This window comes from Crocuta crocuta, unplaced genomic scaffold, assembly GCF_008692635.1.
Source record: "Crocuta crocuta isolate KB4526 unplaced genomic scaffold, BGI_CrCroc_1.0 scaffold1177, whole genome shotgun sequence".
NCBI classification, from domain to species: domain Eukaryota; kingdom Metazoa; phylum Chordata; class Mammalia; order Carnivora; family Hyaenidae; genus Crocuta; species Crocuta crocuta.
The window spans coordinates 266691-287697 of record NW_027527921.1 but is presented as its reverse complement, the minus strand read 5'-3'; the positions used below and the strand labels follow the sequence as shown (position 1 = coordinate 287697).

Genomic DNA, 21007 nt, shown 5'->3' with positions numbered 1-21007 from the left:
CACTGCTGGTTGCCAGGTATAAGAATAGAAAGAGAAAAGGAATAAGGGGGAGGCAGCAACTTCAGTCATCCTGGTTACCTGGTAACCTGGTCAGGCCATAAGATGGGATCTTTTATGTAGGTAATTCTGTCCCAGAGTCTCTGCCTAGGTTTTGAGAGTGGGGGGCCCTCATCACTTTTTTTTTTCCAGCCACACTGCAAATCTTGGATGTTGGTGAGTGTCCTTGGCAGTTCATCACTGTCTGAGCGAGGAGGATCAGGATGGGGAATGGAATGCAATCAATTAATGGCTCTCAATGCACAAGGGAGTGGGATTGGGGGTTTCTTCCTAGGGGACATTTGGTAATGTCTGGAGACATTTTGGGTTGTCCCAACTGGGGAGGAACGGGGTGTGGTGCTACTGGCATTTAACAGGTAGAGACCAAAGATGCTGCTAACTTGCTTCCAAACTGAGATTTTGTGATTAAAGATGTACTTTTTTACTTAGGAAAACTACCAGCTTTTCATTCATCCAAAAAGTGGGAAGTACAGGGAAATTGGGACATAGAAGGGCAAGATAAGAATCCCACAAAAGATCATGAGGGATGTTAAAGAGAGAACACAGGATGTACCAAGACTAAGCATGTTATTGTAATAACTACTGACTTAAAGGTACAAAAGGTGTGAATGGAGAGATCTGGGAGGAGACAAGCATGTAGAATAGGCATACAGAAGTGACTTTCAACAGAGAGTCTCAAATGTTGGTTTTGTTTCTCTTTCTCCTACCTATTCAGGTGGTTTGACAGCTGTGGTTTATACCAATACCTTACATGCTGCTGTTATGGCTCTGGGATCAATCTTGTTAATGGGCTTTGGTAAGTCAGTCTTCGAAGACTGGACACCATGGGTGGAATCTTTCAGCCTGATTGCCATCTGGGGCCATTTCAGCACCTTCATCTTGCAGATGAGTAGACTGAGACCCTCAGAAACTTAGAGCATTGTCTCAGGTCACACAAAAAGTTGGGAGGTAAACCTCTGCTCACTTCAGAAGACATAGGAGTGACGATGACAAACTATAGTGCTTTAGGACAGTGGTCAACTGGCCCACCACACTCATCCCCCCACCCCCCGTGCCTCTGTCAGTGCTCTTCCTCTGCAGTTAGAAGCCTGTCTTCTTTTCATCCACACAGTTAAATCTACCTATCAAGGTCAACAGAAGACCCACCTCCAAAGATGTGATTCTGTTCTTATTCCATCTACATGTCCTTTGTTCCTCTGTGGATTCACATCACTACCACACACACCTTAATATTTTTGTGATGCATACCTTGATTGTTCATTTATTGTGTCACATAAATAAATCATATCCCTCAACTCTAAAACTTCTTAAGAACCAAAACCATTGTATCCTGCACACAGTATGCAGTCTGAGGCATATGTAGGCGCTTATTAAGTAGTAAGAATGAAAATAATATCTAGTAGGAATCGAGTATCAGGTACCATGTAGGCATTTATCCATATTAATCATCACATCATCGTGATGCATAACTACTATTTTTATCCCCATTTTGTAGATGAGGAAACTGAGTTATGCGGTTAAGTAACTTGCTCATGAGACACACCAAGAGCAGAGCTCATAGCTGAGTCTCTAAACACCAAATCCCAATATGTGAACTAACACATTACAATCCCTATAATGGCAAGTACATTTAACCTTAAAATGATAGTTTTCTTCCACTAGCTAAGATAATGACCTCAGCGAGGTTGGTGTTACCCACTGCTCCATGGATCAGAGATTGGTCTTACATAAATCTAGAAGGAAAAACTTTGGCTCAGTTATTGAAAAATTATTGAAATGGTATGTGAATACAGTTGAAGGACTATGGTTCCATAGAGTGTGTTGTTGAGCCCTGTTGAATGAGAAATGATAGAATCAAACAATCACATAGGCCTCAGTCTTACCATTCAGTAAGCATTAGTGTGGCATGAGGTGTACTCATAGCTATACTCAGATAAATTTTTTTAATGAATTGGGAAGCAATGACTAATTTGAATGACAAAACTCTAAACTATAGAACACACTAAGCCACTGTGTTTAGTTGTGTACTAGTGTTAAATATCAACATTTTTGAAATCTGCCACCCTCACCCCAATAGTTGAAAATGACATCCAACTAAATTTTAGTAGCAGGTGGAATATTCCATTTAATGTTAGCAATTATATCTCTAAGTAATTATATATTCTTTACTCTTATAGACTGAATGTTCGTCTCTCTCCCAAAATTCATATGTTGGAATCCTAACCCCCAAGGTGAAGCCATTGGGAAGTGATTAGGTCATAAGAGCAGAACACTCATGAATGGCATTAGTATCCTTATAAAAGAGACCCCAGAGAACCCCCTCACTTTTTCCACCATTTGAGGACACATTGAGAAGATAGTCTTCTATGAGCCAGGAAGGGGATCCTCACTAGACACCCAATCGACCAGCACTTGACCTCAGACTTCCTAACCTCCAAAGCCATGGGAAGTAAATATTTACAGTTTATAAGTCATTCAACCTATGGCATTTTCTTATATCTGCCTCAACAGACTAAGACATTTTCTGAGTAATGTAAAGAGATTTTTTTAAATTAGGGCATTCATGTTGGTAAGTAAACTATTTTAAACTAATGGAGTAATTGTTTTCTTTTAAAAATATATAACATCTTATACATTCAAATGAGTGTTGTCCAAACTAGTCGTCATGAGACCCCATGTACATCCATTTGCAATTTTTTATTTTTAATTTTTAGGTAGTGCACACATAAGGTAAACAAAAGAAAAAGATACACAGTGAACTACTCATTGCCTTCAGTTTCTCAGTTCAACTCCCCAGAGACTAGTATTATAAATTTTGTATATATCCTTCCAGATATATTCTTCATATATACAATCTTTTTTTAATCTATGAGATAAATATTTTAACAGAATCAAAACAAAATTTTGCAGCCTGTTATTCTACTGCAGGTATATCTTAGGCAAATTTCTATGTACATGAATAGAAATTCACAAAATCTTTTTGGTTTTGTATTTGTCGTAAACTTTATCAAAAAGTGCAAAGTNGACATTTGTGGGGATGAGCACTGAGTGTTATGTGGAAACTAATTTGACAATAAACTATTTGTAAAAAAAAAAAATATGTAGCTAGATGAAATTTCACAAAAGTGAACACATTCTGGTAACCAGTGCCCAGGTCAAGAAGTTATCTTTTTGTTCCCTTGCTTCCCAAACCTTATACCTTTTTTTTTTTTTAATGTTTTATTTATTTCTAGGAGAGAGAGAGAGAGACAGCGTGAGCAAGGGAGGGTCAGAGAGAGAGGGAGTCACAGATTCTGAAACAGGCTCTGAGCTGGCAGTCAGCACAGAGCCCGACGCGGGGCTCGAACCCACGAATCGCGAGATCATGACCTAAGCGAAAGTCGGACGCTTAACCGACTAAGCCACCCAGGCGCCCCAAACCTTATACCTTTTGTTTCTTTTTCTTGCCTTACTGTATTGGCCAGGGCCATTAGTACAGTGCTGAATAGAAGTAGAGACAACAGGCATCCTTGTCTCATTGCCAATTTAGAGAGAAAGCTTTGGCTATTTCACCATTAAATAAATCATTTGCTGTCAATTTTTGGTAAATATTCTTTGCCAGACTAACAAATTCCCTTCCAGTGCTAGTTTGCTAGAATTATTTATAATGAACAGGTTTTTTTTTTAAGTTATTTACTTTGAGAGAGAGGAGGAGAGAGCAAAAGCAAGAGTGCACCAGTGGGGGAGGGGCAGAGAGAGAGGGAGAGAGAGAATTGTAAGCAGGCTCCGTGCTGTTGGCACAGAGCCCGACATGGGGCTCAAATTCATGAACTCTGAGACCCAAATCTGGGTTGAAATAAAGAGTTAGATGCCTAACTGACTGAGGCACCCAGGTACCCCTATCACTAACACGTTTTTAATTGTACCAAGTGTTTCTTCCACATTTACTGAGATGATTATATTATTTTTCTCCCTTATTCTGTTAACATGGTGAATTATATTGAATTGGTTTTCAATGTTAACTCAATCTTGAATTCCTGAAATAAATCCAGCTTTGTTGAGACATACCCTAAATTCTTCTCCAAAGTGGCTGTATTAACTTCTAGTCTCAGCAATATATGTCAGTTTATGTGTTCCCTACCCTTATAGCCAATAATTGATGTTTTAAGACTTTTTAAAATTTTTCCAAAAAGGGGAAGGGAACTCAAGTTCATGAATATATTCTGTTTTTTTCCTAATAACTTTGTAGTTTTGTATTTTACTTTCTTTTAATCCACATGGAATTCATTTATAGAAGTGCCATGAGGTGTTTTACTCATTTTATAGTCACTCAGTATTCTTTTATTGACTACTTTCAACCCTAAATTATTCTGAATGCATTTCAATAATCAAGTCTATATCAAAGGAACATGTTTTAATATGCCAAAATAAAATGATTTTAGTGAAGTAAGTGGAAGTACGAGTGTTTTGTGCCTTTTAAAAATATTTTAATGTTAATATTGTATACTACTTAAGATATTGACAGATGAATGCCATAGACTGAGGATAATTTCAAACATGACATTTTATAAATGAAAATTTATAAATGAAAATAAAAGTGAATTGGGGGCGCCTGGGTGGCTTAGTCAGTTAAGCGTCTGACTTTCGCTTAGGTCATGATCTCACGGTTCGGGGGTTCGGGCCCCGCGTCGGGCTCTGTGCTTACTGCCAGCTCGGAGCCTGGAGCCTATTTCAGAGTATGTGTCTCCCTCTCTCTCTGACCCTCCCCTGCTCACTCTGTCTCTGTCTCTGTCTCTGTCTCTCTCTCCTAGAGATAAATAAAAATATTTTTAAAAAAAGAAAATAAAAGTGAATGTTAATATCTAGTCTAGCCAAGAGTTTTAGAAAGCTTGTGATAAAACTTTAGCTTAAAACTAGCTAAGCAAGTAAGTACCTTTTTGGCTCATGTAGGTAAAAATTCTAGGAGCACAGTATCTTCAGTGATGCCTAGATCTAGGGTTCTGAATGAACCAGGTAGACAAAGGAGTTTCAAACTGCCAGACTAGCTCAGAACCCCAAAGAAAGGAAGCAGGCTTTTTGGTTCCTTTAAGCAGAAGATTCTTGGGACAGATTCTAATTAGCCCAGTTTGGGTCTCATATCTATTCCTGACACATCAGCTATTGCCCATGGGACAGAGAGCATTAGCCAGGCCTGGGGCACATGCCATATTGGAATGGTGGACAGTTTGATGATGCCCACCTAAGCCAGATAGAATGGAATGCAACTGGAAAGAGAGGTTCTGCTACCAGAAGCTGGAGTGGGGGGTTGTGGGCACACAACCAGCAATGTCCACTGTACTCTTATTTCTCTTTGAAAGAGATGATGTNATAAGTCAGGCAGAGAAGGACAAATAACATATGTTTGCATGTATAGGAGGACTAGGAAGAACTTAATGGAGGACCATGGGGGAGGGGAAGGGGAAAAATAGTTGGGGAGAGGGAGGGAGGCAAACCCTGAGAGACTCTTGAATGCCTAGAACAAACTGAGGACTGATGGGTATGGGGCGGAGAGGACGGGGGGTGATGGGCATGGAGGAGGGCACTTTTGGGATGAGCACTAGGTGTTATATGGAAACCAACTTGAAAATAAACTATTTAAGAAAAAAAAAGAAAAAGACTGTCTTTTCTTAGGCACATACAGTCTTGACTATACTTTAGTCCATTGTGCTTTTTATACTGGATACAGTCAATGAAACTGTGTCTTACTTTGTAATCTTAGGTCTTCAAACATATGTTATTGTGTATTTTAAGGTACTGATAAATTTTATGGTGTTTTAAGCCTTTCAGGAAGTGGGAGGACACCAGGAGCTAATGGATAAATACCCAGTGAATTAATGAACAAAATGTATATCCATTCATTGGAATATTATTCAGCCATAAAAAGGAATGAAGTACGGATACATACTACAACTTGAATGGTTCTTGACAAACATTTTACTAAGTGCAAGAAGCCAGACACAAAGATCACCTAGTGTAGGATTCCTTTTATAGAAATGTTGGAATAGGCAAATCCACAGATCTGGAAATCCAGTTAGTGCTTGCCAGGGCCTGGGAGAGAAGGAATGGAGGGAGACAGTTTAATGGATGTGGATGTTCTTCTGGGGTGATGAAAACATTTTGAAAGTAGAGAGAGGTGGTAATTGCCTAAGATTGGGAATGCACAGTAAGTGTTACTGAACTGTTCACTTTAAAATGGTTAACTATATATTATGTGAATTTTACCTCAATTTTGGGGGGGGAAAGCCACAGAGAGGCTTCTGGGGTACCTACAATGTTCTACCTCATTTTGGATGATTGTTATATCGTACGCTGTTAACGTGCTACAGTGTACTTCATATGTTATATCACAAGTTAAAAAAAAAGGTTTAAACATTTTATGGATGATGAAGAAGAAATGCTACAAATCACTAACCCAAGTATGAAACTGAACAACAAAGGGAGAGAACTTGCCAAACCAGATATTTAAACATCTACAAGGTAGCAATAATAAAAATAGTTAGAAATATACAAGAATAGACACACAGACTAATGGAACAGAATAAAGAGGTCAGGCAGATTTATATACTTCAAGGAATTTAATATGTATCTAAGGAGGCTTCAGAAATCAACAGGGGTGTGGGGTACCTGGCTGACCCAGTCAAGAGAGCATGCAAATTGTTGATCTCAGGGTCATGAATTCAAGCCCCAAGTTGGGCATGAAGCCTAACTTAAAATATAGGGAGGGAGGGAAGGAGGAAGGGAGGGAGGGAAGGAAGGAGGAAGAAAAGAAAGAAAGAAAGAAAGAAAGAAAGAAAGAAAGAAAGAAAGAAAGAAAGAAAGAAAGAAAGAAAGAAAGAAAGGAAGGAAGAAGAAAGAAAGAAAGAAAGAAAGAAAGAAAGAAAGAAAGAAAGAAAGGAAGAAGAAAGAAAGAAAGAAAGAAAGAAAGAAAGAAAGAAAGAAAGGAAGGAAGGAAGAAGAAAGAAAGGAAGAAAGGAAGAAAGGAAGAAAGGAAGAAAGGAAGGAAGAAAGAAAGAAAGAAAGAAAGAAAGAAAGAAAGAAAGAAAGAAAGAAAGAAAGAAAGAAAGAAAGAAAGAAAGGAGATACATGCTCTTTGTTAGAAAATTTGGTTGTTAGGGGTGCCTGGGTGGCTTAGCCAGTTAAGCATCTGACTTCGGCTCAGGTCATGAGCTTACAGTTCGTGAGTTCAAGACTGGCGTGGGGCTTTGTGCTGACAGCTCAGCGCCTGGAGCCTGATTCAGATTCTCTATCTCCCTCTCTCTCTGCCTCTTCCCTTCTCATGCTCTCTCTCTCTCTCTCAAAAATAAACATTAATTTTTTTAAAAAAATCTTAATTGTTAGAAAACCAATGGACTATCTGAAGTAACAAAACTCCCCCTAGCCCAGCACTTAGTACAAAGGTAGACTTCAGTCTTAATAGTTTATTGTCAAGTTGGTTTCCATATAACACCCAGTGCTCATCCCCATAAGTGCCTTCCTCCATGCCCATCACCCCTCTTCCCCTCTCCCCCACCCCCATCAGTCCTTAGTTTATTCTCAGCAATCAAGAGTCTCTTATGGTTTGCTTCCCTCCCTCTCCTCCACTATTTTCCCCCTTTCTTCTCCCCCATGGTCTTCCATTAAGTTCCTCCTAATCCTCCTATATGTACAAACATATGGCATTTGTCCTTCTCTGCCTGAGTTTTTTCGCTCAGCATAACACCCTCAAGGTCCATCCATGTTGCTATACATGGCCAGATTTCATATAAGTACTTTTTAATTTATTTTTTACTTTTTTAAAGTTTATTTTTGAGAGAGAGAAAGAGTGAGCAGGGAAGGGGCAGAGAGAGAGGAAGGGAGAGAGAATCCCAAAGGAGAGAGAGAGAATCTGGTCAGCATAGAGCCCAACAGAGATCTCAAAGATCATGACTTAAGCCAAAACCAAGAGTTGGATGCTTAACCAACTAAGCCACCCAGGGGCCCACACATATAAGCACTTTTTAACCAAGAGTACCGCAGACAAAGTTGACAGATGACAGATTAAGGAATATTATTGGATTTATCATGAATAAGAGACAATAGCAAATCCACAAGAGAAAGGAGCTCCAATAGAAATGTGGGCAAAAGATGACAGGCAATTTATAAAAAAGGAAATTCAAATATAAATTCTAACAAGCATATAACCCAGAGTTATCAGGTAAGCACAAGTTAAAACCACAAGGAGACTGGCCAAATTAGAAAGATTGGTAATGCCAAGTGTCAGGGAGGATGTGGATGTTTAAGAACCCTCATGCAGGGGCTCCTGGGTGGCTCAGCCGGTTAAGCACCCAGCTCTTGGTATAAACTCAGGTCATGATCTCATGGTTTCATGAATTCAAGCCCTGAGTTGGGCTCCATGTTGACAGTGTGGAGCCTGCTTGGGATTCTCTGTCTCCCTCTCTCTTGGCCCTTCCCCCACTCACACTGTATCTGTCTGTCTGTCTCTCTCAAAAAAAAAAAAAAACAACAAAAACAAAAACACAGAAGTTAAATACATAACTTCTAACTAGTAAAGAAAGTGACTTAAGAAAACGTTTACATAAAAGGAAGCCAACAATCTGAGGGAAGGAAAATTGTTAACTTTGGCCCACTACCATTTTTAAACAATAGTCCTCTCCTTGCCCCACTTTGTAACATATGACAATGTACAAAAGTGCTTAGGACTTCCTATATGGATGATGTACTGCCTTTCTGATCACTCTTGCTTCAGAATGAGAGCTGAATTTCTGTCCTTGCCCTCCTCCTTCATCCCCTCCCTTGAGAAATTGGCTCTTCTGTGTGTGGAGCTAAGCAAAGACCAGGAACCCACACGTGCTCAGCGGAAGCCCATGTTCACTGAGAGGCCAGCAACAGGATGTTAGTGGACCTCCTGAGAAACAGTACCTGTTGCGTACCTGAGCAGCTGGGGCTCTTCCTCCAATTACTAAAATGATGCATTTGGAAGGAAGGAAGGAAGGAAGGAAGGAAGGAAGGAAGGAAGGAAGGAAGGAAGAAAGAAAGAAAGAAAGAAAGAAAGAAAGAAAGAAAGAAAGAAAGAAAGAAAGAAAGAAAGAAAGAAAGAAAGAAAGGGAAAGGAAAGGAAAGAAAGAAGGAAAGGAAAGGAAAGGAAAGGAAAGGGAAGGGAAGGGAAGGGAAGGGAAGAAAAGGAAGGAAGGAAGGAAGGAAGGAAGGAAGGAAGGAAACATAAAGAAGAAGATGACTATCTTGTCTGCTAATTTTACCATGCCAGGATTAAACACTATTACCATGTCAGTTTATTCCTGTGCAGCTTTTTTGCGGTATAGAGTCATGGTGTACAGCCTGCTGTTGGATCTTGAATGCCTTTTATTTACCATCACACTGTAAGCAGTTTTCCCATTATCTAAATGCTCTTCAGAAACGTACTTTGAGCACATACATAATTGTATGTTGTTGTGATGCACTGGACCATGTCTTTATGTACTTCTTTAAGTCCTTCTCTGTCTGCCAGCTCTAGCATTCTGTTTGCCCTGAGTGCACACTGTTTCTTATGGCAGGAGCACTATGAAATGGGTTGTGAAGCATCTCCGAGGAGATTTTGCATTTTAAAGGTATATACTGGTTCATTTCAATTTAGACAAGTGAAGTCGGTCCCAGTTCTGAAAATTTGTTTGGTGCCAGAGACCCTTTGCTTTGATTGATGTCACAAGGGCCCTCTTCCTTCTGCTTGGCAGGGACAGTCTGTGGCCTCTAGGAGGGAGTCTCGTCCTTGCCAGGGGACAGTTCGTAAGCACTGTGCCTCCATAATTGGTTTACAGTACTAACAATGAGGCCAAGGTCATGCACACCATTCCTGTCCCCTGAGGCAAATGTGCACTGAGCAAAACATGCTCAATGGTCACATGCATCTCCTCTGGCCCTGCCTGCCCTGAAGATGCCTGGATGACTTGGGGGAACAGCTTATCAAAAACCCACCAGAGGGCACATCCTGCTGCTGCAGCAGGTCACTGTTATCCTGTCTGTGCTGCTGTGGCCCGGGCTTGATACACTCTGATAGAGCCATCACCCCCCTCACCCATCTGTGTTTCCTTGGCAGATTTGTGTACAGCGATGCTTGGCAGGGGAGAACATGTCTCATGTGAGAGGCGGCTGCATCCTTTGTGGGTACCTGAAGCTGCTGCCCATGTTCAGCATAGTGATGCCGGGAATGATCAGCCGCATCTTGTTCCCGGGTAAATTCTGAATTCTGATGTATTCACACTGCTCATCTTCTGTTTTCTTAGAGATCTAGAGGAAATTTGGGGTCATCAGGGCTCCCACACGATTGGGAGGTGTTGAGATGCCCCCAGATTCCTTTCTAGGGAGCTAAGGGGTTTGGATTAGGGATGGTGCTGAACAGAAGTCGGGCAGAGACCATGGATATAGGTGGCAAGAGAGATACCACCAGAGGAGTTCAGGCAGGGAAGAGATGACCAATGCTTCATGCAGCCAGAGCCCAGTCTCTGCCAGCACTTGGGGGCACAATCTGCAGGGATACTTACTTGCTCCCTTTGCACTGATGCATCATCATGGCATGCACGCCTGTGTGCCAGGCACTGTGTTGGGGATCTGAAAGATGCTGTCACCGCTCACTCAGACCTTGAGGAGGGCTTGTCAGAGGGGGAGCTTGATGTAATCCCCCAAAGTGGGTCTGACTCAGGCCCACTCTTTCCACTAAAATGCTCTTAAAGCATCTGTTTCCCTTAATGAGCTATCATAGTTCTGATGATGTATCTCATTCCCATTTCAACCTAGTTTTACTAGCTGTACTATCTCTCAAGGTACCAGGTTTGTTTATTCAGTAACCTTCGTGGAGCAATTTCTCTAATAGGTGCAGCCACTGTGGCAAAGCAGGTGGCTTCCACAGGAGTCTTCTGCTGCTGAGCTTTGACAGACCAAACAGAATGTAAAACACTTTTTATTGCTAAGTAACATGTGCAGGAGGCATCTCTAATCCTAATTCATCCTTAATTCCCTAATGAGGCATGTCTCTTTTTATTTATTTATTTATATATTTATATATTTATTTATTTATTATTTTTAATAGTTTTTTGTCAAGTTGGTTTCCATATAACACCCAGTGCTCATCCCAACAAGTGCCCTCCTCCTGCCCATCACCCCCCTAGCCCTCCATCAGTCCTCAGTTTGTTCTCAGCATTCAAGAGTCTCTCATGGTTTCCCTCCCTCCCTCTCCCCCATTATTTACCCCCTTCTTCTTCCCCACGGTCCTCCGGTAAGTTCCTCCAACTCCTCCTATACGTGCAAACATATAGTAGCTGTCCTTCTCTGCCTGACTTATTTCACTCAGCATAACACCCTCAAGTTCCACCCATGTTGCTAGACATGGCCAGATTTCATTCTTTTTCATTGTCATGTAGTATTCCATCGTATGGATAAACCATATCTTCTTGATCCATTCGTCCATTGGTGGACAATTAGGCTCTTTCCATGTTTTGGCTATTGTTGAGAGTGCTGCAATGAACATTGGGGTACAGGTGCCCCTATGCGTCAGCACTCCTGTATCCCTTGGGTAAATTGCTAGCAGTGCTATTGCTGGGCCATAGAGGAGTTCTATTGTTAATTTTTTGAGGAACCTCCACACTAGTTTCTATAGGGGTTCTACCAGTTTACATTTCCAACAGTGTAGGAGGGTGCCCGTTTCTCCACATCCTCGCCAGCATCTAGAGTTCTCTGATTTGCTCATTGTAGCCACTCTGACTGGCGTGAGGTGATATCTCAGTGTGGTTTTGATTTGTATTTCCCTGATGAGGAGGGATGCTGAGCATCGTTTCATGTGTCTGTTGGCCATCTGGATGTCCTCTTTGGAGAAGTGTCTGTTCATATCTTCTGCCCATTTCTTCACTGGGTTGTTTGTTTTTCGGGCGTGTAGTTTGGTGAGTTCCTTATAGATTCTGGATATTAACCCTTTATCTGATATGTCATTTGCAACTATCTTTTCCCATTCCATCCGTTGCCTATTAGTTTTATGGATGGTTTCCTTTACCGTGCAGAAGCTTTTAATCTTGATGAGGTACAAGGCATTTATTTTTGCTCTTGATTCCCTTGCTTTTGGGGATGTGTCAAGTAAGAAGTTGCTGCGGTGGAGGTCAAGGAGGCTGTTTCCTGCTTTCTCCTCTAGGGTGTTGATAGTTTCCTGTCTCACGTTCAGGTCCTTTATCCATTTTGAGTTTATTTTTGTGCATGGTGTGAGAAAATGATCTAGTTTCATTCTTCTGCATGTTGCTGTCCAATTCTCCCAACACCATCTGTTAAAAAGGCTGTCTTTTTTCCATTGGATATTCTTTCCTGCTTTGTCAAAGATCAGTTGGCTGTATACTTTTGGGTCCACTTCTGAGTTCTCAATTCTGTTCCATTGGTCTATGTGTCTGTTTTTGTGCCAATACCATACTGTCTTGATGACGACAGCTTTGTAGTAGAGGCTAAAGTCTGGGATGGTGATACCTCCCGTTTTGGTTTTATTTTTCAGTATTACTTTGGCTATTCGGGGTCTTTTGTGGTTCCATACAAATTTTTGGATAGTTTGTTCTAGTTTTGAGAAGTATGCTGGTGCAATTTTGATTGGAATTGCATTGAATGTGTAGAGTGCTTTAGGTAGTAATGACATCTTAACTATATTTATTCTTCCTATCCATGAACATGGAATGTTTTTCCATTTCTTTGTGTCTTCTTCTATTTCTTTCCTAAGTGTTCTATAGTTTTCATCATACAGATCTCTTATATCGTTGGTTAGGTTTATTCCTCGATATTTTATGGGTTTTTGTGCAATTGTGAATGGTATCAGTTTCTTGATTTCTCTTTCTGTTGCTTCATTGTTGGTGTATAAAAATGCAACCGATTTCTGTACGTTGATTTTGTACCCTGCAACTTGGCTGAATTCTTGGATCAGTTCTAGTAGGCTTCTGGTGGAGTCTATCCGGTTCTTTATGTAGAGTATCATGTCGTCTGCAAAAAGTGAAAGTTTGACTTCTTCTTTGCCAAATCTGATACCTTTTATTTCCTTTTGTTGTCTGATGGCTGATGCTAGGACTTCCAGCACTATGTTAAACAGCGGTGGTAAGAGTGGACATCCCTGTCATGTTCCTGATCTCAGGGGGAAAGCTCTTAGTTTTTTCCCAGTGATGATGATGTTAGCTGAGGGCTTCTCATAGATGGCTTTTATGATGTTTAAGTAAGTTCCTTCTATCCCTTCTTTCTCGAGGGTTTATTAAGAAGGGATGCTATATATTGTCAAATGCTTTTTCTGCATCTATCGACAGAATAATATGGTTTTTTACCTTTTCTTTTGTTGATGTGATGTATCACATTGATCGATTTGCGAATATTGAACCAGCCATTTAACCCAGGAATGAATGCCACTTAATCTTAGTGGATAATTCTTTTTATGTGCTGTTGGATTCTATTTGCAAGGATCTTGTTGAGGATTTTTGCATCTGTATTCATCAAGGATATTGGCCTGTAGTTCTCCTTTTTTGCTGGGTCTCTGTCTGCCTTGGGAATCAAAGTGTTGCTGGCTTCATAAAATGAGTCCAGAAGTTTTCCTTTGATTTCTATTTTTTGGAATAGTTTGAGAAGAATGGGTATTAATTCTGTTTTAAATGTCTGGTAGAATTCCCCAGGGAAGCCATCTAGCCCAGGGCTCTTATTTGTTGGGGGATTTTTGATAACTGATTCGATTTCCTCACTAGTTATGGGTAGCATGCCTCTTTTCAATCTTAATTTCCTTCCAGTTTTAATAGGCTTTGTTACAACATTTCCAGATTTAGTCTTTGGCTGTCAGGTGGCATTTTGGGGTCTCATAGGTGATGTCTCCTTATAGGTTAAGAAATACACTGCTAGGGGAGGAGGGGCAAGATGGCAGAGAAGTAGGGAGCTCCATGCATTGCACTCGCCCCCATATCTCACACGGAAAAGATCTGAAGCCATAGGAAACCTTACAGAACCCAAGAGACTGGGAGAAAAAGGATGCAGAATCCACTGAAAAAGTCTTCTAACGTGAGTACAAACGGGAAGATAAAATCGGGCTTGGATCGGAGACTCACAGGGACGGGGGCGATCCCCCTCTGTGGGGAGTGAGAGGGGAAAGAGAGAGGCCGAAACTATTCAAGACACAGTCCCTGTTGCTGGGGAACAGAAAAACCTCCGCTTGGGGCACAGAAGGACCGTGCACGCCAAATCCCTGCATGCCAGGGTCCCTGCCTGCCAACTTATCCTGGTGCGTCCACGTGCCCCACTGAAATTGCCATAGACACAACCTCCCAAGTGATCCCCTCATGGCAATTCAAGCCTCTTGCCTAGCCCTGGGGATGGAGCCAGAATCGCTGCTCCCTTCTCCTCCAGGTGGAGTTGGTGAACAAGGACGGGGGTTTGCCTCAGGACCCACCAGGCCCGCTGGAGAGCAGTAAATCAGGTCCCTCTGTGTCTCGTCACCCAAAACACGAACTCGTGGCAAATCTCCCAGATTTAAGCCCTTCTCCTTCCCTCTAGAGGTCCAGCCAAACGAGAAGCAGGGAGGCCCAGTATGCGCGCAGCTCCTCCAGGGGTCCAGCCAGCCAGGAGCACAAAGGAGCGGTGGCGCGCGGCTCCTCTAAGGGACCAGCCAGCAGGAGCACAATGGCGTGTTGTGCCTGCGGCCTCTTTAGAGGTCCAGCCAGCCAGGAGCTCAAAGGAGCTGTCGGCCTGGGTTAAAGAGCGTGACCCACTTTGGTTGCGACCTGTGCATGGGGAGTTTACACACCCAAAAAAGCGGGTTGCAGCGCTTGGTTCAAGAAGGGACTGGAGCGCTGCCACTCTCCTCCCCACAACCGCCAAGGCAGAACTCCCTCCTGACACATTGGATCACACCACGCCCATCACTGCTAGAGAGCTGCCCTCCTCTTTTGTTTTTGTTTTTGTTTTGTTTTGTTTTCTTTTTCTCCCCCAGGAACACTGACCTGATTAACTCTGGTCACCGGTTTGCTTAAACAGTCACATTTAGTACATTCTGTAGATGTAAATTCTACACCTACCTACCTTATCATCTTTTTCTCTCAGGAGTAATTAGACTATATAGTTTCTCTGGATAACACCAGCATTCTTCTCTCACCTATCCAACCATATTCTACCCTTTAGCTCTTTGAAAAAAGCTTCTTATCCCTTCTGCATGTTCATTCTATTTCCAATTTTGCCTCATCCCCGCCCTGTCTTCTCTCTTTCTCTATGCTCTTCAACCAGCACTGCATACACCCGGCTATTTAATTGTAGCTAGGAAATCCGATTATATGCTTTAAAGCATATTGGTTTTCTTCTTTTTTCCTTTTCTTTTCTTCTTTTTGACTTTTCTATGTATTTCTTATTTTCTATTATTCGCCTTCCCTCCTCCGTCTTTTCTCTTAACTTTTTCGTTTTCCCTCTCGGTTTGCATGTTTGTCGGATTTGTCTGTGAGTTTGTGTGCCCCTGCTCCCTGTGTGTTTGTCTGTCTGTTTTCTTCTCCAGGAATACCTCAAGAAACAAGCCAAAGTACACAAGGTGGAGATTCCCAAATATCACTATGATTAGGAAAATAAAATAACCAAGGTCTCAACAAGAGAGACCAAGAGATACCATTCAAAAAACAGAGCGTATCTGAAAGGATACGCCCTGGACAGTCAAAGAGTCTTCTTTGGTACAGCAGCGCTCACAGGTGCATAGAGCATAACAAGTCTTTAAAACTAACAAAAGCCAGAAAGCCAACTAAAATGATGAAATGAAAGAGCTCTCCTCCAAAGGATCTCCAAGAAGAAATGACAGCTAATGAACTGCTCAAAACAGATATAAGCAGCATAACTGAACAAGATTTTAGAATAATAATCACAAAATTAATAGCTAGGCTTGAAGAAAGCATAGGGGACATCAAAGAAACTAGGCTACAGACAAAGTGGAAAATAAAAATAGGCATGAAGAATTAAAAAATGCGATAAATGAGATACATAATAAATTAGAGGCTTCCAATGCACGGATTGAAGAGGCAGAAAGGAGCATAAGTGATTTAGAAGACACCATTATAGAACAACAAAAGGCTGACAAAAAAAGAGACAAACTGATCCAGGAACAGGAAAGAAGAGTTCGAGAGCTCAGCGATAGGGTAAAACGCAACAATATCCGTATGATAGGAATCCCAGAAGAGGCAGAGAGAGAGAAAGGTGCTGAAGGAGTCCTGGAATATAGCAGAGAATTTCCCCAACCTGGGAAAGGAAGCAAATGTTGAAATAAAAGAGGCTCAGAGGACCCCCTCAGATGTAATTTGAATCGATCTTCTTCACGGCATATCATAGTAAAAATGGCAAAATATAAGGACAAAGAGAGAATTCTGAAAGCAGCTAGGGAGAAAAGGGTCCTAACATACAAATCATACACCTATCAGAGTGGTGANATGCTCAGCATCCCTCCTCATCAGGGAAATACAAATCAAAACCACACTGAGATATCACCTCACGCCAGTCAGAGTGGCTACAATGAGCAAATCAGAGAACTCTAGATGCTGCCGAGGATGTGGAGAAACAGGCACCCTCTTACACTGTTGGTGGGAATGTAAACTGGTGCAGCCCCTCTGGAAAACAGTGTGGAGGTTCCTCAAAAAATTAACAGTAGAACTCCCCTATGACCCAGCAATAGCACTGCTAGCAATTTACCCAAGGGATATAGGAGTCCATCAGCACATTTACTCCAATGTTCATTGCAGCACTCTCAACAATAGCCAAAACATGGAAAGAGCCTAAGTGCCCATCAGCTGATGAATGGATCAAGAAGATGTGGTTTATCTGTATGATGGAATACTACATGGCAATGAGAAAGAATGAAATCTGGCCATGTCTAGCAACATGGATGGACCTTGAGGATGTTATGCTGAGTGAAATAAGTCAGGCAGAAAAGGACAAATATATGTTTGCACATATAGGAGGATTGGGAGGAACTTAACGGAGGACCATGGGGGAGAAGAAGGGGAGAAATGGTGGGGGAAAGGGAGAGAGGCAAACCTTGAGAGACTCTTGAATGCTGAGAACAAACTGAGGCCTCATGGTTGTTGGTGGGTGGGGAGAGGGATGATGGGCACGGAGGTGGGCACTTGTGGGGATGAGCACCGGGTGTTATATGGAAACCAACTTGGCAATAAACTATCTGAAAAAAAAAAGAATAAAGTCACAGAGCAGAAGGGAAGGGGTACTTCCTTCTGCATCTGCAAATGCCTTATTGAGTCTGAGTAACTAAGCTCAGTGGGGGGCCAGGTAAACCAGGTAAAGCCTCTTCTGGGATGGGTTAGTGATCGACTCTGACAGCCAGAAGGGGCTCCTAGAAGGAAAGCAGCTCCCAGGTCTGCCCTGTCCACTCATTCCATCAGAGGGCCTCTTCCTCCACCAGAAGAAGCAGACCAGGATGATAGGTGGCTCCTCCCATCCTGAAGAGCACAGGTTCCTGGACTCTTGGAACTGGAAGAAGCCCTGAGCACTTTTCCTCCTACCCCTTACTATACAGCTGAAGGACACTGAGCCCCAGGCAGGTTGTATCATCCTGTGCCAAAGCCACGCAAGCACACAGTACCAGAGCCAGAATTGAAATCCAAGGTCCCCAAGTGCTATGCTTTCCTTACCCCACATTCCACGTTCTGTCTCTTGTTGGAGTTGAACAACTAGGTCTCATCTCAGTCCATGGAGACCCTGGTCCCCAGCTGCTGACCATGACTGGGTAAGGTCCTGGTGACAGGGCCCTGGATGGTGGCATGCCCCCACTCTCTCTGCAGCTCCATCGGTCTGTTGGAGTTTACAAGACAGCCAAGAGGAAAGGGTAGATCTGGATGCAGAAATACAAGGGAGGAGACCAGCATCCCAAGCAAAGCCAGGTGAGAAGGAAGATCCAAATCCTGCAGTGGGTCCTGGTTGAGAGTGTTTTGGGTGTGTGTGGCCTATGCTGCCACTCCAGCACCTCTGCCCCATGGTCTCCCCTCCCAGAAATGCTCTCTCAGGCAGAGGCCCACTCTGGGTGTCTGTGAGGTTGAGATGCCTCTAGACATCTATGTCGAGACTTCTGGGCTGGGGAGAGGCAGTAAACACAGTGAGCCACTCTTGGAGGGGCGGGGCAGGAAGGGGAGACAAGGGGTCTGGCTTGGGCAGAAGCAAGAAGCACTCCAGGAAATGAGGAAGGGAGGCAAACACTGATATGTGAAGAAAGGTGGAGCCATTGGATTTAGCCACACAGACGATGCCCTGCCTTAACAAGAGAAACCTGGGGGGAGGAGAGGGAGTGAGGGTTCTGGGAAAAGAGGTCTGAGGACAGTTAGATTTCATTCCCAGGAAGCAGAAGCAGAATGTTCTGGGGAAGGGGGGTAGTGGAGGGACTCCAGAAGGCCCAGGGGAAGGTTTTCACCAAATGGGGTCAGAAAAGGAATGTTGGGGCCACAGGGGAGGGTGACCTGAGCTTCTTGTAGCCCTGACGCAAACAGGGATAAAGGCCTAATGAGATTAGTCCTGAGTCTCAGGCAGAGAGTGCCCAGGGAGGCTGTGAGTTTAGGAGAGGAGACGGTGATCTGCCCCCCCCACCCCCTACTGCTAGGGAAGTTCAGAGCCCAAAGAGGCCCCAAGCTCCCTCTTGTCATATGCAGAGGAGGCCCTGGGGCAGGTGCAGAGCAGAGGCCTAAGTAAGAGGTGCAGAGCCTCTCCTGAGTAAGATTGCCCCACACACCTGGAGGATGCAGGACTCCCTGGGAGTTTCTCTTCTCTTGGTGGGGGGAAACAGGCTTGTTAGGTGCCTGGTGTTTGTCCTTAATGCACCTCCCAGTTCCTCTTCTTCCTTCCTTCACAGTCATGGGTGGATGATGATGATGATAATGACAGTGGCTAATATTTACTGCCAACTTGGGATGTGCCAAGCGGTGTGATAGGTGTGTGTGATAGGTATAATTATTATTCCCACTTAGAGATGGGGAAGCTGAGGCACTGAACAGTTAAGTAACTTGCCCAGGTTCACAGATAATCAGGCAGAAGTGGCACTGCGATGTGAACACAGACAAGTTTGACTCTAAAATGTGTGCTTCTGGCCACTGGCCATCCCACTGCCCATCATATAGCCCTTGGGCTGTCATCAAAATGACCAGTTGCCTTTTACGTACAGTAGCCTCTTTGGGCCTGGCAGGTGCGTGACGATATGATAACATGGATGTTGAGAATGTGCGGCTCAGGACTTCTCAGCACTGGCAGCAGAGATCTGTGTCCCTGGTTTTGGGGTCCCCCGGATGGAGCTGTCCTCCCTGTGTAACAGAGGCTTCTCTGTCCCCAGCTGATGGGTTCTGTCATCCATGGTGCTACCTCAGCCTCAGGACACAGCTGACATATATGCTACCCAACAGAATGAGACAGAGAACAGGTCGCAGCGAATACTGTTGGGTGCCCACTTGAACTGAGATATGTTCCTCTGGTCATCAAGGAGGGAACTTTTTCCAGGCGGCCCCTGGACCCACACAGGTGTGCTGGAGCTAGCCGTGGTGCTGACCCGTGCCTGAACAGGCCGGAGCAGCATCCAGCAGGAGCTATACTGACAGACTGGGAGCAATTTTAAGTCCCAGAAAGGCACTCTCACTAATTTGAATGAAAACTTTCCTATAAATCCTAGACTTCCCTTCTTTGCCTCCTGAAATACATCAGTGATTTCCCTTTCAAATGCCCAGAGTGCCTTATTTTGGGCCAGGCCTTGAGACTGATACTTGCCTGAGGAAGATATTCTCTGCAAGCTTGTCAAGGAGAGCAGTGTCTAGAAATCAGGGGATTTCTTCTATCCTCTAGAGAGTAGCGACTGGGGAGGCAGATTCAGAGGAGAGTCACTTGTCCTAAACCTATCGAGCTGTGTTTGTCTATGCCTAAGACAGAGAAGGGTAGGCACTCCAGGATCTGGGCCCCATTGAAGGCTCTGCCAGTGGAAGGCAAGCATGGCCCCAGGCAGTTCCCACCCCACCCCCACTGCACTCCCTGAGTCCCTTATCCCACTCTCCCATTCTCTAGGATGGTGATAGATGTTCCATATCAGGGCCTGAGGACAGATCATATTAGAGAGAATATTTGGTCTTTCTGTGGGACTGATCGCTGAGATGTGACACTATATAAAGTCCTCCTTGTGTCCTGGCCTGTGCTCCTGACCTTTGCCTGTTCCCTCTGTTCCAGATGTATTTGAGGAGACCCAGGGCTGCTTCTGGAAAGCCTGGAATGCATTCTGAGGACTGGAGCCACAGCCGGGCCCCAAACTGGACCCAGAAGAATTAGCCAAGGAGAGTATGGAGTGTGGTATCATATCGGAAGGGACAGAGCACATGTTGGCAGGGACAAAGTGCCATGACATGTCTGAAGGGACAGAGCACTGTGAAATGTCTGAAGGGACAGAGCACAGTGCCATATTGGAAGAGACAGAGTACTGTGACACATCTATAGGAACAGAGAGTGGTGACATGTTGAAAAGGTCAGAGCATAGTAACATGTGGGAAGGGACAAAGCACAGTGACACGTGGGAAGGGATAAAGTATGGTGACACATCAGATATCCCCTTCAGGAGAGAAATCACCAATGCCAGTGGGTTCCTCTTGATATTGACCATAGTCCTGTTGCACATCTACTACTACTAAGGCATCTGGGGCCCGAGGGTGTCTGGGAAAAGCAAGCAAACCACAGCCTCTTCCAGAGTCCCTCATCATCCAGTAGAAAAAGTGTTTCCTACTGGGAGATCCATGGGTATGGGCCCAAGGATTACACTAATGTAAACACTCCCTCAGTGTCACAAATCAAGTGCCACCAGCTGCAGGGCATGCATGCTGAGGGGACAGGGTGAAGTCCATTTGCGACTCCAGAAACTATGCAAATGGGAACATCTGTTCCTTTACAAAATGAGTCATTTTCTCCAAATGGC

General features: G+C 43.5%; 1 protein-coding gene across 1 annotated transcript in view; it reads left to right on the top strand.

Annotated features, from left to right (window-relative positions):
- Positions 1-20726, top strand: part of LOC144219315 (sodium/glucose cotransporter 1-like) — a gene marked incomplete at its 5' end in the record, with an annotated part of 41163 nt that extends 20437 nt beyond the window's left edge. Inside the window, 5 exon segments of the mRNA XM_077749311.1 lie at positions 773-853; positions 5855-5901; positions 10145-10280; positions 17862-17960; positions 20272-20726. Coding sequence (XP_077605437.1) covers positions 773-853; positions 5855-5901; positions 10145-10280; positions 17862-17960; positions 20272-20726 — 818 coding nt within the window.
- Between the last annotated feature and the right edge of the window lie 281 nt (positions 20727-21007).